Consider the following 15,429-nt stretch of genomic DNA (forward strand, 5'->3'; position numbering starts at 1 on the left):
TGGAAAATGCAATAAATGCACGATAATGAAAAATGTATAATTTGCCACTAATTGACCTGACGTTGACAAAATTGCAATATTTCGTGTCTTTCATAGTTCCTCACAACTATTCAATCCGAATAGATTATTCGACGATCTGTCAGTCGTATACAGCGTTCTTATAAAAAAAATATCCATAATACTTTCAACTTTTTCTTTTAATATCTTCACGAAGAGTAACGAGTGCTATAATTCTGTTTAGTAATATTTATCAAAAATTTATCATTTTGCAATCATAGACAAGATATTGCAACAATACAATATCGTTAATATGAAGCCACGAACAAGGATCTCTTGTGTTTATTTATTTACCAAGATCGAGAATCGGTATTAATTCTTAGGTTCTATTAACGATATTCAAACTTGTGAAATACCTTGCCTCATAGCTTTTGTATGCATGATATTTCGTCGAATAAATTATCGTGTCGAAATATCTCGTCCATGCAGTGGTACGAATTTATATATGCATGCAATATCTTTTGTTAATTGCAAAGAGATTAAAATAAAATTATAATAAATCATTGGTTAAAATTATTCGAACATAAAAAAAATAAAAATATTCAACATATCTGGTTTAAATGTAAAAAAGTAAGTTAAATAAAATATAATTTGGAGAAAGGCTATCAATAAAGGCTATCACCTACAATCTATTACATTATTTTAACATTTTAACATTTTGAAATTTATCGTTTCATGCTTAATGAATATAAGAGTTCAAAAGGTTTCAAATATTTCTTTAAACGTAATCTTTTCTCATAGTCATCTTCAAACATAATTATCTCACTATGATAATGATTTCAGTTAGTGTACAATTTTTTAAAACTTTGTTACATTATATAAATCTCTTATATTTTTCTTACATTTACTTAATTCTTCATTTCTAGAAAAACTTGGATATCAAACGGAAGAGGCCGTATAAAATATATTTGTTGACAATAAGGAGATTTTTTTTTTTTTTAAAGAAAACTCGTAAATTTCTGTGAAAAAAAAAAATAACAATATATACAGTGATATATAATTCGAAATTCAAACAGACGTGTGATCCATTCTCATCGCATATTTGAAATTCTCATCGTCGATTTGAAATTGAAATTTAAAATAAATAAATAAATAAATGAAATAATTTATTTCGTCGTTGAGTTACGTTTTAATCTTTCATCAATAATAATAATAATAATAATAATTTTAAAATAAAATCAATTGTTCCAAGTGACTATGAAACTATCAATAGTATTTTTTTGCGCGATACTATCGGTATGTTACGGATACCGAATATTAGGAGTGTTTCCTTTCAACGGAAAGAGTCATTTCATGATGTTCGAACGACTGATGAAGATTCTGGCCAAAAAGGGCCATCAAGTTGACGTGATCTCCACGTTCCCCTTGAAGAAACCGTATCCAAATTATACAGATCTTATTGTGCTTCCCGTATCTTCGTCATGGATAAACAATTTAACTTTTCACGAGATACAAAATTCGTTCATTGTATCAGCTCCCTTCATCGTGGGACAAATGGCAGGAAATATGATTTGCGAATTTTTGAAACATCCGAAGATACAGGAATTAATACACGATCCGCCTAAAAACCCGCCTTACGACGCGATCATCTTGGAGGTATGAATTGTAAGATTACACAAGAGAGAAAAAAGAAAAATACAATGAATTGACTATTTGTGACTGTTGCTAAAATAGAAGAATATATCTTTATAACAATCAGAAAAAAATAACTGATCCGAATACGGTATTCATTATTTTTGAAATAACAAAGAGTGTTAACACATTCGTGGGAATATTCGAAGAAGATTTTCATTCTAGAAATTAAAATTGATTCAAAAGTGGTGTGACGAGAAAATTTGTTTATTATATAAATTATAAACAATTGTGTTCATATCACCATCTCACTTCACAAAATTAATTAACTCATACATATTTTTGTTCATAGCAACTTTTGATTTGTCTTCTAGAATCAAAATAAAAATATATAATATTCCACGAATAATCTCAAGATGAGATTCGTTGAAAAGAAATGTTCCATAATTTTATACAATTTTATCATAAATTGTACAATTCCTTTTTTTTCTTTTTTTCTTATTTATTACTATCTACTATTTTCTCTTTATCTTATCATCTTTCTTTAGAAACAGAATCGTAGAAAAATTTAAAGATGCAAAATGAAATCTCGAAAATCGTTCTCGTTTCAGATATTCGGTGCACACTGTTTCGGTATAATAGCCGACGTTCTGAAAGTACCGATGATAGGAGTGAGCAGCTCTGTGCTCTACCCGTGGTCCTACGATTACATCGGATGCCCTCACAATCTTGCATACGTGCCGCACAATTTACTTTCCTATTCCCAGAATATGAATTTCTGGCAGAGGATGTACAATTTTTTGGACAATCTTTACTCGATATGGGTGTTCAACCATGTGACGGTTAAGCAGACGGAGATTATGAGGAAATACGTTAAACCCGATGCGCGAAATATCAGAGATTTGGAGAGGAATATGTCGATAATCTTAGTGAATTCGCATATATCGACAAATGGTATTAAAAACTTGAATCCGGCACTCATAGAAGTCGGAGGATTGCACGTACACGATGACGAGACAGTATTATTATCACCTGTAAGTATTTTTTTATCTCTATCCATTCATTTTTCCGTGAGAAGAAAACGCTATTATATTGTCTATTATATTGTATAAAAAGATTTCTTACAAATTTAGATAATTTAAAGTATTTTTCTTAAATAAAATAATAGATGGTATGAGAAAATGTTAAAAAAAAATTGATTGTAGAGTCTGGAAAAATGGATGAACGAGAGCGAACACGGATTTATCTATTTCTCGTTCGGTTCGATGGTGATGATCGAATCATTCCCGATCGAAACCCTTCGAATCTTTTACGATTCTATGAGGAAAATAGCACCTGTTCGTGTGTTGATGAAAATAGCAAAATCGGACAAACTTCCGCCTGGTTTGCCGGAGAACGTCTACATTTTACCGTGGATACCGCAAGTCAAAGTTCTCAGTAAGTTCATTGTCTGTAAACAAATTGCACAAATTGAATGATTGCAATAGAAGAAATAAAATTTTAAAACTTGGATCCATTCCAACTTCGAAATACTTCAAATACCGAATTTTTATTTTCTATTAAGTCAAATTAAAGATCTGTCGCGTTTTCTTGTCCAAAATTATTTTTATTTAAAGTTGATATTTTGAGTAATGGGTTATAATGGGATTTTGAAAAATAAATATTCATAGAAAATTTTTATTCCATTAATTTCTAGCAATAAAATGGAATCGATTTTTTATTTTTGTAGAGCATCCGAATATAAAAGCATTCATCACGCATGGAGGTCTTATGGGAAGCCAAGAAGCTATTCATTATGGAGTTCCAATGATCGGTATACCTTTGTTTGCTGATCAGTTTATAAATATCGATAACTACGTTCGATTGAACATTGCAATAAAATTAAAAATTGTTAGTCTAACTCAAGAAGAAATGGATCACGCCTTGAATGAAATTTTAAATAATCCTAAATACAAGTACGTATGTTTTTTCATTTTTTTAAGTTATTTTCCATCGAACTTTATTAACTTTTCACCATATACCATTCGATGTAATTGTTCGTTTCATAATTTTTGAAGGATATTTTTCACCTTTTTATATTTATAGAAGCCTTCACCAAAAAGAATCTTCGCTTAATGTTAACGAAATTACATCATCCTCACTCATCCTTACATCATTGAATTTCATTTAAAGAATATTTCAAAACTTTGTTAAATATCTTTGTTATCTCATCGTTATTTTTTCACAATATACAAATTAAAAAAATTGCAATTAAAATATATTTTACTATATGTTTGGTCCACGACGAATTGAAATATATTTGATAAATAAAAATCCTAAATTATCATAAACGACAAATTTTATCAATCACATAAAAAAGATTATCATCATAAAAAGATTCATAAGGATTAAAACTATGGAATAATATCTTTATTTTGATATATTGTATTATTTTATTCTTTGACACGAAAAATAAGATATTGTGCAACATGAAAAATTTCGCTGAGTTCATTATTATCATGAATTGTGAAATATTATTATCTTAACGCATGTTTGTCTTTCAGAAAAGCGATAAAGGAACTTTCAAAGAAGTTTTTAGATCGACCAATGAATTCTGCGGATACTGCAATTTATTGGATCGAATATATTATCAAATATGGATCAACTGTGCTCAGATCACCTGCGATGGATCTAACGTGGTGGCAATTGGAACTATTAGACGTTTGCGGATTCCTCTTGATAGTGGCGTTAGTAGTACTTTATCTTCTGACGATAGGATTACGATTCATATATCGTTTAATAAATTCGAGTTTCATTGTGCCACAAAAGAAAAAAATATCTTAAGATTCTTAGAATTATTAAAATTATTGAAATTCTTTGTTTCTGTTTTAAATTTATAATTTTAATTATTCATCTTATGACTCTTCTTGTCCTTTCGAAAGGTTTTTAAATTTAACTAGATGATTATTTTATTATTCAGAATTATTAAAATTAGAAATTGAATAGTGGCATAATGGTTAAAATAATTTTTAATTTCGTGACACGCGATTGTGTTAAAAAATCGTGAAAAATAATAGAATATTTTGACAATAAGTTGATAGCTTTAATATAATAGTTTTAAGGTTATGTATTAGATACATTTTTTAATTATTAATGCTTAGAATAAATAAAAATCAATAAAACAAATTATCTACAATCTTATATAATGTAATATTGTAATCTCTTTTGAATTATTTTCTGAAAAATTAAAATATATTCCATAATTTAATAGAATAATATTTAGAGAATATTTATTCGTAATAATTTAAAATTTTTTCACATTTAATTGACCAAATATACGATTGATTTTTGTCTCTGACATCATGTCAAACATGTTTTGACTTTTCACGATTTTATGGAAGAGCATGAAAAATTCACGGTAACGATTTAACTTTGAAAATATATTTTATATATTTTATAATACGTGTTGCTATTCACTACACTTCCATCCATTAAAATTTATGGTTTGTATACCATGAACCAATAAAAATGTTAAAGCACACGATAAAATATCAAAGTATATGTATTTTATTATTTGAAAATTTTCATTGAATTTCTTAAGCATCTGAAAAGATTATTCTTCATTGAAATTAAAATTCATTGAAATTAAAATTTTCCAATTATCGTCGTATATATATAGCAATTAATTGATTATTATATATATTTGAATTATTAGTTATTCGTATATATTAATATTGAATATTATAAATTATTTATTACTATTAATTTTATAAATTTTATTGCATTTATAACACTACATGTTCATTCATAAGTTATTATTTTTAATCATATCATAATTTAATATCTAATATCAATTAAATACATTTATCTAAAACTTATTTTCGATTGATAATAAATTTCTGTTATCAATAATACAAATATAAGTTGTATTTATGATGTCTTTGTGTATTGTGTATTTGTAACAATTATTGGAGAAATATCATATAATAATTTTTATTAAATATCAATATGAAGATAATTTAAAAGGGATAAGATATTTTAAAAGGGATAAAATATATGTTCAGCATTATTAGATATATTATGATTATTGATAAGAAAAAAATAAAAGATATATTTTTATATATTTTGTTGATGCTGAAAAGAAAATAATAAAATAAAAAGACAAAGGTATGAATATACAATTCGATAAGTTATAGAAACATAAAATATAAGAAGATAATCAACGATTTTCATCGATGATTTTAGAATTAATTTAAAATCATATTTCAAATTTTTTAAATTTCTGTATTATCAATATTCAGGGAGTTTAATATTAATTTAAAGTTTAAGAGTAATATATTATGTTTTCTTATTTCTTTCTTCTTATATATTTAACATTCTGAATTCTATTTGTGAAAGAAGGAATCTTTATCTTTCGTTTATCTTAACTAAGTTAACTAAGTTAACACATGCCAATTATGCTCTAGCAAATAAGACTTATTTAAATAAGACTATTATAGATTCTGAAAATCTGCAGTATGAATTATCGAAGAAATCCATTTCATCTAAATCGATTATATCTTACCGATATTTTTCAGTGAATTATAACAATGGATATCAGGGAAAAACATAAATCATTACAAATTGTTTGATAAACAATTACGTTACAAAATTAATTAAAAATGTATGCTCCATTTTATATATATAATTGCTATTTATTACCGAATGATAATCATAAATAATTCGATTAATTCAGATAAATGTGATTTGCGAATTGATACGAATTACACTTGAATTTTTCATTTATCTTATCCACGATAAAAATTCATCAATTTTATTCATCAATCATGGATTCGATCAATATAGAAAAAGTAATATTTAATAAATACAAGAAATTCTATCGTAATTAATACATTTTTATTTATACTTTCGTGTTTCGTGTCTTGAATAATAATATTAATTAAACATAAACTAAAATTAAATGATGTAATTAAAATATAATCCAAATTATTCTAATCATGATCCAATTAATTATAAATTAATTCCTTTTCCTGTTCACTCGAATAATCCATTGCACAAAAAACCAATGATTAACTACTACGTTACAAACAAATTAAAATTCCAATTGAATTAAATAATAAAATAATTCAACATATCCAATTTCATCAGTGAATGTAACACAATTCCAAATTTTAATTATCTTTCAACACAGATCCATAATCCAATCATTCGATTTATCAAATTAAGCAATAATTCCTTCTAATTTCATATCGGATATTGAATCTAAACTATCTCTCTTGTTCCAATGGAGAATAATAATATCGGGTCAACACTTCTATACTCTCCTTTCTTCTTCTTTCTCTTCGTTCAGTTTCTCTCCGCAAAAAGCGAGACCTGTTCGTGATTCAAATAACATAGAAGACAACGTTAGGAGAATATCCGTTAAAGTCAGTTGCCGCCATAAATTCCAAACCGTGAAACCGCAAATCACGTTTAGATTGAGCTCGCACGATCAACCCGCGAATCGCGTTTTCCGAAGACCTGGATCCATCGATCGGATGTATGGATCGCGGGAAAAAGTCACTGATTTGTGACGCTATTTTTCCAGAAAAATTCCTGGCCGATCGAGCAGAAACATCGACACCGTTTCGTGTATGGAATGTATGGGGAAAAAACAAAGGAAAGATTTCGAGACATTCGAAAATCGGAGGATGAAGTGGAAAGATAAGGATAAATCTTCGGAATGAATGGATTTAAGAAAATTGAACTCGATTCCTTGTTTTTACGATTTTGATCGAAATATGATATTGTAATGATGAGTGGATAATGGAATTTAATTTTTGATTGCGATTGAATGATTGAATGATTTTTAAAATTCTATTTTTTTTTTATGTCAACGTTTTGTTAATTCCATCAATGGAGAAATCTTTGAATCAGAAATGAATGAATGGTTCCTTTGAATGAAAGTGGAAAGTTGCTAAATTTATTTATTTACTTATTTTTTTGATTTTTTTGATAAAATTTTCCTCTTCTGTGGGTAAATTGAATGGATTACATGAAATAATATTTATCTCGTATAAAAATGCTCACTAAGTACAAATTAATTTCTCATGATGAAGATACTTGAAGAATTCAAATAAAAAATTAATGATTTCTTATCATTATCATGCACTCAATTTATCGGAATTTAATATTTATAAATTTGTGGAGTCATGATCTCTTAAATCAAATTCAAAAGAAAAAATATAAAAGAATCGATGTTTTATATGAGGTATTTTCTGATAAATTCAGAAAATTTTTTTTAAAATTTTACAAGATAGAAGCATTTAATGTACAAACATTGTTTCATTTTAGAAATACTAATTAAATAAAAAAATTAAATAAGAATTAAATGAGAATTAAATAAGAATAAATAAAATAGAGAAAAAATGAAGATAGAACAGAGAAGAAAAAGGAGAAAAAATATATAATAATCTTTCTGAAATTAAAATATAAAAGATTAAGGAAAGACTAAAGATTAGAGATTGGCTAAAGTAATAAAGAAAGGATGTGATGACATATTAACCTATAAATTCAAGATACAGACTTTTAAATTTTGATACGAGAGAAACCGATTTGTGTGAGTCTTGAATTCCTTCTGTTTTTGAAGATTCTTACATAAAACTATTCCCTTCCTTTTGCCACATCCACATTTCTTCTTTCAAAATTCAAAAAAATATCACAATATATATTTATCATTATTTTAAAAATAATTCTATTTTATCACAAAATTTAATCTTCATTCTTGATGAATTCAAAATATGAGTTCAAAAATTCATATCTTTCTCGAATTCTTATACTTTAACTAATTATTTTTTTTATGTTTAAATTTATTTAATTCACGCTTTTGCATTATTAAAAATCTTTCGTTTTTTTTTTTCATTTATTACATTATCTCTGTTTTTTGAACATTTTCGATATATGTATAATAATCAAAGTACACGATGATCACTATGATATCTATACAGATACATAAATTTTAAAAGATTGATTTGTACGTGTTCTACGATCTATAACATATAATATTTATTATCGTAATGTTATTATTATTATTATCATAGGAATATTTAAAATCGATAATAGAATTAATATCGTATATCATACTAGCTCAATCTTAATAATAATAATAACAAGATACATAATTTTGAATCTATATAGAACACATCTATATTATCGTGTCATTTTACAAATAGATTTCATGGTCACGAATAACACGTGATCCAACCCATTAGTCTGTCTCTGGCTTTCGAGAGCACAGGCAAGAAAGAGTTCAACTCCGACTTTAATTCAACGTAATTTGTTTCAAAAACAAATGTGATCGAATATAAGTGTTATCGTATGTTATTCTCTGATATTCGATATTCATTTCGAGAAAGATTCTCGTATTCGTGAAAGTTTTATTTTGTTGTGAGTGATTACGTTTCAAAAAAAAAAATGATTCTAATTTTAATTAAAACAAGAAATTTTTTTATTGTATTGCCCATTGTATTGTCAATTCGAGACAAAATTTTTAATCTCAGTATTATTCATGTTTTAAATCTTTTTTAAAAAATTTTTAAAAACGATCTGTTTGTCTTAACATAAATAAGATTATATAGTTTATATATAGTTACGATTATATAACAATATTTTTTGCAATAAGCGTACTAAAAAACGTGTAATATTCATTTATAAACGAAGAAATTGAAAAAAATCGATCACAAAAATTAATTCGTTAATAAGAGTTTTTAATAAATCAATCAATTAATAAATAATCAAAGAATCGTTTTCTTTAAAATTTTATATAAACTATTTCCAATAATGAATTAAAAAAAAAATGTTAATAAAGTTTTGTGATAGAATCTATGTTATTCATAACAATGATCATTGTACATCAAATTAACGAGATATTATATCACGAATATTTAAAGATATTAATGCGACGCTAAAATGCATGTAAACTTCAATTTTAATTTGTCGTGACATTCTCGACAAATATTTTTCGAATATTTTTTTCGTTCTTTGATATTCATTTCCTTTTGTTATCTTTAAAAATATATTATTATTAACAATTTTATCAGCAATCACCTCTTGAAAAATAAATCAATTTTTATTATCGAAACAACAAACAATTGAAGAATCCGTATCCACGTGAAATGTAATTTTATGAAATCGGCAATCATCATCAGTTATTATCTCATCTCGTGCAAACGTGAGAAAAAAAATTCGAAGAATTCTATAACAAGTATATATCCTCTTTTTCCATTCAACGAAGAGTGAAACGTCACGTTACCCCACCTTGGCGCTTCAACTCCCATCTTGGCGTTCAACACGCACAATTAACAAGTGATAGCAATGACATCTCGAATTTCGAAGCATCAACTCTCATTCAGCATCAAATCAATCATGGGTCAACAAGTGATCTGATAACACTTTTCCAAATAAATCAATGTTCAATCTTTGAACGATTCTAAGTGAATTCATATATAAATATAAATATATATATAAATTTAATTGTATTAAATTAAAATTTATATTAGATTCTCGTGGTTCAGAATTATCGGAGGTTATTGAAGAAGAAGAAGAAGAAGAAGAAGAATTATTCGATTCTCGTAGCTCAGAATCATAGGAGTTGATTTAAAGAAGAGAAGGAGGATTAAATTGGAAAGAAGCGTCACAATGAGATTGCTATTATCCATTTGTCTGGCGATATTAGCGTGTAGTTGGTGCGATGGCTTGCGAATTCTTGGCCTATTTCCAATAACCGGAAAGAGCCACTGGATAATGGAGGAACGGTTAATGATAAAATTGGCGGAACGAGGCCATCACGTGGACATTTACACCCACTTCCCCATAAAAAATCCGCCCAAGAATTACAATCAATATTCATTGAAGGGATCGTTAGAAATCGCGGTGAATAATGTTACAGCGGATAATGTAACAAATTTTGGTAACGTGAATTTGGCGATGATGACCTATATGGCGGGTGATCAATTGTGCGATCTAATGAAACATCCTTACATTCAAAAGCTGATAAAGAATCCTCCTAAGGAACCATACGATCTTATCGCGACAGAGGTAAGGATTGTATAATTTTACCTTATATCTCTGTAAAACAATTTATTTTGTAAATGAATTTTCTTCATCTTTTTCAAATATTAAAAAGCATTTTAATGGGATAGAAATATTATCACAAATGTTTGCCACTGAAACAATGGATTTCTCTTATTCAAAATCATAATTATCGTCTCAAAAATATGAAGGCAAATATGAAATATGATTAACAGGAGATTCTTGAGATTCTAATTCCAAACAATATTTCTTTTTGCAAAAATTTTTGTTCACGAGTTATTAAAAACCTTGTCTAATGTTTAAAAAAAATTTTATCTTTTTTTATTTTAATTTAATTTCTAATTTAATTATAAATTTAATTATAAATTTTCATTATCAAATGATATATTATTGGAATAATTTAAGTACATATAAGTATAAGTATAATTATCTACGTAACATAGAAAATGTTTAATCTTATTCATATCTTTCTTATGAATCATCAATGTTTTAATTAACATAATTAGAAAGAATAAAATGCAACAGTGGAATGCATTGTGAAACTTCAATATTGACACGTCAATATTGTTTATATTATTAATAACAATTCATTGTACTTCTATATTTCTAATTATTATACATGAATAATTATTATTTAACTTTTTCTTCTTATGAAATTGAAAATTGAATTATTCATTTTTTTTTTTAAAATTCACTTTTGCGATTGAAGAAATAATTGAGAGCAAAATCCTTAATTTAAAAAATGTAAAACGTTTTTTCTTATAATTGCAACATATCATTATAAGTATGTAATACAAAATTGGAAACTTGTTTATATTTATATTATTTCTAAAAAAAAAAAAAATGCAGCATCTAATCAAATAACTCGAAAGTTAAACAGGAAATTTCTTTTATCTTGGAAAATGTCCAATCCATTCTTAATCTAATTAATCAATCATTGACCAATAAAGAAATCTCGATTAATAAAAGGCTAATCCTTCCAAATAATTCCATATATATTCTTCTTTTTCTTTCAGTTGTTCATGTCACCATGCTATTTGGCATTCGGTACTTATCTAAAAACACCTGTGGTCGGTATAATCACTTCCAGTTTCATAGACTGGATAAGCCACAGAGTGGGAAATCCGATAAATTTAGCCATCACGCCCGGTATATTCACTTCATTCACAGAACGGATGAGTTTCTGGGAAAGATTGCAGAATACTTTCATAACCAACATGATCATACTGCAAGCTGACTACTATGTAAACAAGCAAAAAGCTTACGTGAAACAATATCTGGATTTAGACGCGGAGATACCTGAACTGTACAAAAATCTCGCGCTCATCCTTGTCAACTCTCATCACAGTATAGCAGGTGTCACTACCAAAAGTACCGGTATCATCGAGGTTGGAGGATTACATCTCAAAGAGGACGGAGATCCTTTGACACCGGTGATTATCTTCACTTAAATATTTTTAATATTTCCATTTTGTTGTTTGTTCAACGAAGAAGGGAAAAAAGAGGAATAGAAGATTTTTTGAGTAATCGAATGAATGCAAGAAAAGTAATAATGAGCCATTAAGAAAATTATATATAGAAGAATTTTAAATAACTTAAAATTTGTAAAAAATATGTGAAGAATTTGATTTGACGAAAGAATTGTATTTGAAGAAAATCGTATTTGTTCTGAAAAATATTGTGAAAAATTTTAAAAAAATTTTAAAATATACGTAATTATAATATTAGGCTATAATTTTGTATAAAGTGTAACTTGAAGTTTTTATCGGAAACTTAGAGGAAGAATAGGGTACAACGATAAAGCTTGTCGAAAAAATAATAATCTTGAAGCGCTATTAAGATGATCGACCGAGATTATGATGCAACGTGCAATTACCGTAATGCATTCGAAGTTGCAGAAAAGCTTAGTGTCCTCTAAACACGCGACTATATATAATCGCTTCGTCGTAATATTTTCTTCCTATCCGGGAAGCGAAGAAATATTCTTCACGTTGATTTATATTCTAAGAAAAATAATTCTTATTGTGCCAATAGGAATTAAAAAAATGGTTGGACGAAAGTACTCACGGTTGCGTGTATTTCACGTTCGGCTCGATGGTGAGGATCGAGACATTCCCTAAATCCCTCGTGGAAACATTCTACAAAGTTTTCAAGAGGATCGCGCCTGTTCGAGTAATGATGAAAGTCGCGAAAAAAGAGGATCTACTTCCTGGATTGCCGAATAACGTGATGATACAACCTTGGTATCCTCAAATATCCGTTCTCAGTACGTAATTAAATAATTTTCTCACATCAGTCAACAATGAATCTGATAAATTCCTTTGAAAAGTCTTTCAAAAAGCATCCGTTAAATATCATTAAATATGTTTTTTTTTTTTGTTGAAAAGAGTTTAAATATCACACATCATTAAATTGTAATTATTAATTTGCATAATTCGAAAATGGAAGAATAGATTGTACGGATCCATTTTTTTTTTTTTTTCTAATTTTAATTCTCTTTTAAATTTCAGAACACCAAAATCTCAAAGCGTTCATCACGCATGGAGGACTGATGGGGACGCAAGAAGCGATCTACTTCGGAATCCCATTGGTTGGAATCCCACTTTTCGGCGATCAAAACTTGAATCTTCAAAACATGGCTAGGAAAAATGTAGCTGTGAATCTTGGCTCGTTGCATAATGTCACGGAAGAGAACTTGTACTATGCACTTAAAAGTGTTCTGTACGATGAAAAATACAAGTACGTATATTTCTCTGAAATTTCTCTAAAAATTATATTTTTTTGAATTTATAATATTCAAGGAAATCGAGAAATAATTGTCCACAAATGTAAAAGAAAAACATCTAATTTTCTTACTCATGACATTAATTAAGAATTCAAAGATGTTTGAACTTTATATTTTCTGTTATAAGAAATGGTTAAAGACATTTATTTCAATTTCAATTTCTCATTTTTTCACTTTCCTCTTTATGGTACACACTTTTCTATTTTGCATAATATGTACTTTGCAGATGCCATTTTTATTTAGTTCTTCAGTATTTTCGTCTTCCTCTACTTTCTTGCTATTTCTTTCTTATTATTATTTTATCGTTCTTTAATACAATTATCTCTGGCTGTGTTTTGTCATACTGCAGTGGTTTATTAATTTTTTAATTTTAAGCTTCATTCATTCGTAATTATTCAGAATTGAAAATAAGAGAATGAATTTTAAATATTGAGAACCTTTACTTTTTAATCAGATTTGTCTCAATCTCAGATCTTATCGTTAAGATTTTTCGAAACCGATATCTGTTTATCTTATCTTCTAAATAAAAATAAAAAAAAAACAACAAACAAATATTTAAAATTATCTTTCTTTTTCAATTTTTTAATTCCACGTTAACAAAAATTCCACGTCTTTCGTTAATATTTTATTGATTAAATTTCCAGATCGAATATGCAGAAATTGTCAGAATTATTCAAGGATAGACCCATGACCGCTCTTGACACCGCTATTTATTGGGTAGAATACGTGGCGAGACATGGATACATTCTGCAATCATCGGCCATAGACCTCAACATGTTTCAACAGAGTCTTTTAGACGTTTATGGATTCATGGTTCTAAGTGTGGTAATAGTTTTCTCTCTCGTCATTTTCTTGATACGAAAAGCGAAAAACTTTGTATTCGGATATAAATCTTGTCCTTTCAAAAAAAATCAATCCAAAGAAGAGTCGAAGAAGATGAAGTGAATCCTTTTAAATGTGTATCTAAGAATGTACATTGTGTATGAATGTGTATCGTTTTACATGTTATTCACTTTTATACGCTTATCTACATAAATATATTTATTTATGTAAATAGTAATTAGTAAAATATTCAAATATTTTATAAATATATATTAATTTCAATTAACTTTCTCTTGTGTTTTTAACTTTCTGATGATGAACGTTAAAATTATATCTATTTGAGATTTGTTTTCTCTTTCTTTTTTTTTTTTTTTTTTTTTTTTGATTTCAGAGAAACATTTGTAAAATTTTCAGATTGGTCGTGATTGGAAAAAAAATTAAATATTTTTAAATTAAGATTACTAGAAAATTATTTACAATATAATAAATATTGATTTCATTGGATACCATTATATATCATAATTTTATTATTAATTAAATTATTATCGACAGATCTGTCCACTCGTGAAATAATTCAACCACTTATCAATGAAATCGTTTTCATTACAACGATCTTCAAAATAATATGAAATTTTGAAGTTCCTCGATTATTATATTACCATTATTAATTACCATCGTCAACGTTCAAACGTATTTAATTAATAAATTAAATTGCAAAAAATTTTTGAAACTAGTTTCGCAACATTAACATTTTTTTTACGAAAAAAATCGTGAAATCCTTCACATCTCTATATTTTAATAAGTATTTTAAAATATTATTAAAATGTTACGTCTTTTTATTTCACCTAAAATCGATTACAAATTATCGAAAATCTATCTTCGAAGAAAAAAAAGAAAAATATATTTAAAATTATAATTCAGAGTTACCAAGTTTCCGCAAATCTTTTCCAGTAAATTTCACGATGAATGCATTTACGCCACTTTATTTATATTTTAAAAATTGTGATTTATCTTATTTGACTATATCTAATTATCTCTAGAATCACTAGAAAATTATTCACAATATAATAAATATTACAATATATTTACAATATAATATGCAAAAATTTCAAGGATTCTCGTTAGATTTATACATATCAAGAATA

The 15,429-nt window shown here is 27.0% G+C and overlaps 2 protein-coding genes across 11 annotated transcripts in view; one reads left to right on the plus strand and one right to left on the minus strand.

The window, feature by feature from the left end:
• LOC122716493 (calcitonin gene-related peptide type 1 receptor-like) overlaps positions 1-15,429 on the minus strand; it is a 101,522-nt gene that overhangs the window by 44,401 nt on the left and 41,692 nt on the right. The gene's annotated exons all lie outside the window — the stretch shown is intronic.
• LOC122716461 (UDP-glucosyltransferase 2-like) lies at positions 92-14,570 on the plus strand. Of its 6 annotated transcripts, XM_043939603.1 has the most exons (7): positions 590-627; positions 924-1,653; positions 2,241-2,663; positions 2,835-3,066; positions 3,359-3,584; positions 4,173-4,355; positions 10,146-10,319. In XM_043939603.1, the coding sequence occupies exons 2-7, from the start codon at positions 1,255-1,257 to the stop codon at positions 10,177-10,179; spliced, it is 1,497 nt and encodes a 498-aa protein (XP_043795538.1). In that variant the 5' UTR covers positions 590-627; positions 924-1,254; the 3' UTR covers positions 10,180-10,319. The 6 variants fall into 6 exon arrangements, with proteins under 6 accessions (XP_043795528.1, XP_043795538.1, XP_043795497.1 ...); XM_043939593.1 differs by lacking the exon at positions 10,146-10,319 and having other exon boundaries at positions 92-627; positions 4,173-4,670; XM_043939562.1 differs by lacking the exons at positions 590-627; positions 924-1,653; positions 2,241-2,663; ... (1 more) ...; positions 3,359-3,584; positions 4,173-4,355 and adding exons at positions 8,890-9,033; positions 11,694-12,110; positions 12,712-12,943; positions 13,188-13,416; positions 14,107-14,570 and having other exon boundaries at positions 10,146-10,683.

The sequence above is a fragment of the Apis laboriosa genome, unplaced genomic scaffold, assembly GCF_014066325.1.
Source record: "Apis laboriosa isolate Shangri-la unplaced genomic scaffold, ASM1406632v1 scaffold113_cov153, whole genome shotgun sequence".
Classification (NCBI taxonomy): domain Eukaryota; kingdom Metazoa; phylum Arthropoda; class Insecta; order Hymenoptera; family Apidae; genus Apis; species Apis laboriosa.

What these genes read in the sequence shown, in the direction of transcription:
- LOC122716461 (XM_043939562.1), top strand. Translation starts at nt 10,285, where the DNA reads ATGAGATTGCTATTATCCATTTGTCTGGCGATATTAGCGTGTAGTTGG. An exon ending in ACGGAGATCCTTTGACACCG is followed by an intron (nt 12,111 to 12,711) that starts GTGATTATCTTC and finishes TTGTGCCAATAG; the next exon opens with GAATTAAAAAAATGGTTGGA. An exon ending in TCCTCAAATATCCGTTCTCA is followed by an intron (nt 12,944 to 13,187) that starts GTACGTAATTAA and finishes TTTAAATTTCAG; the next exon opens with AACACCAAAATCTCAAAGCG.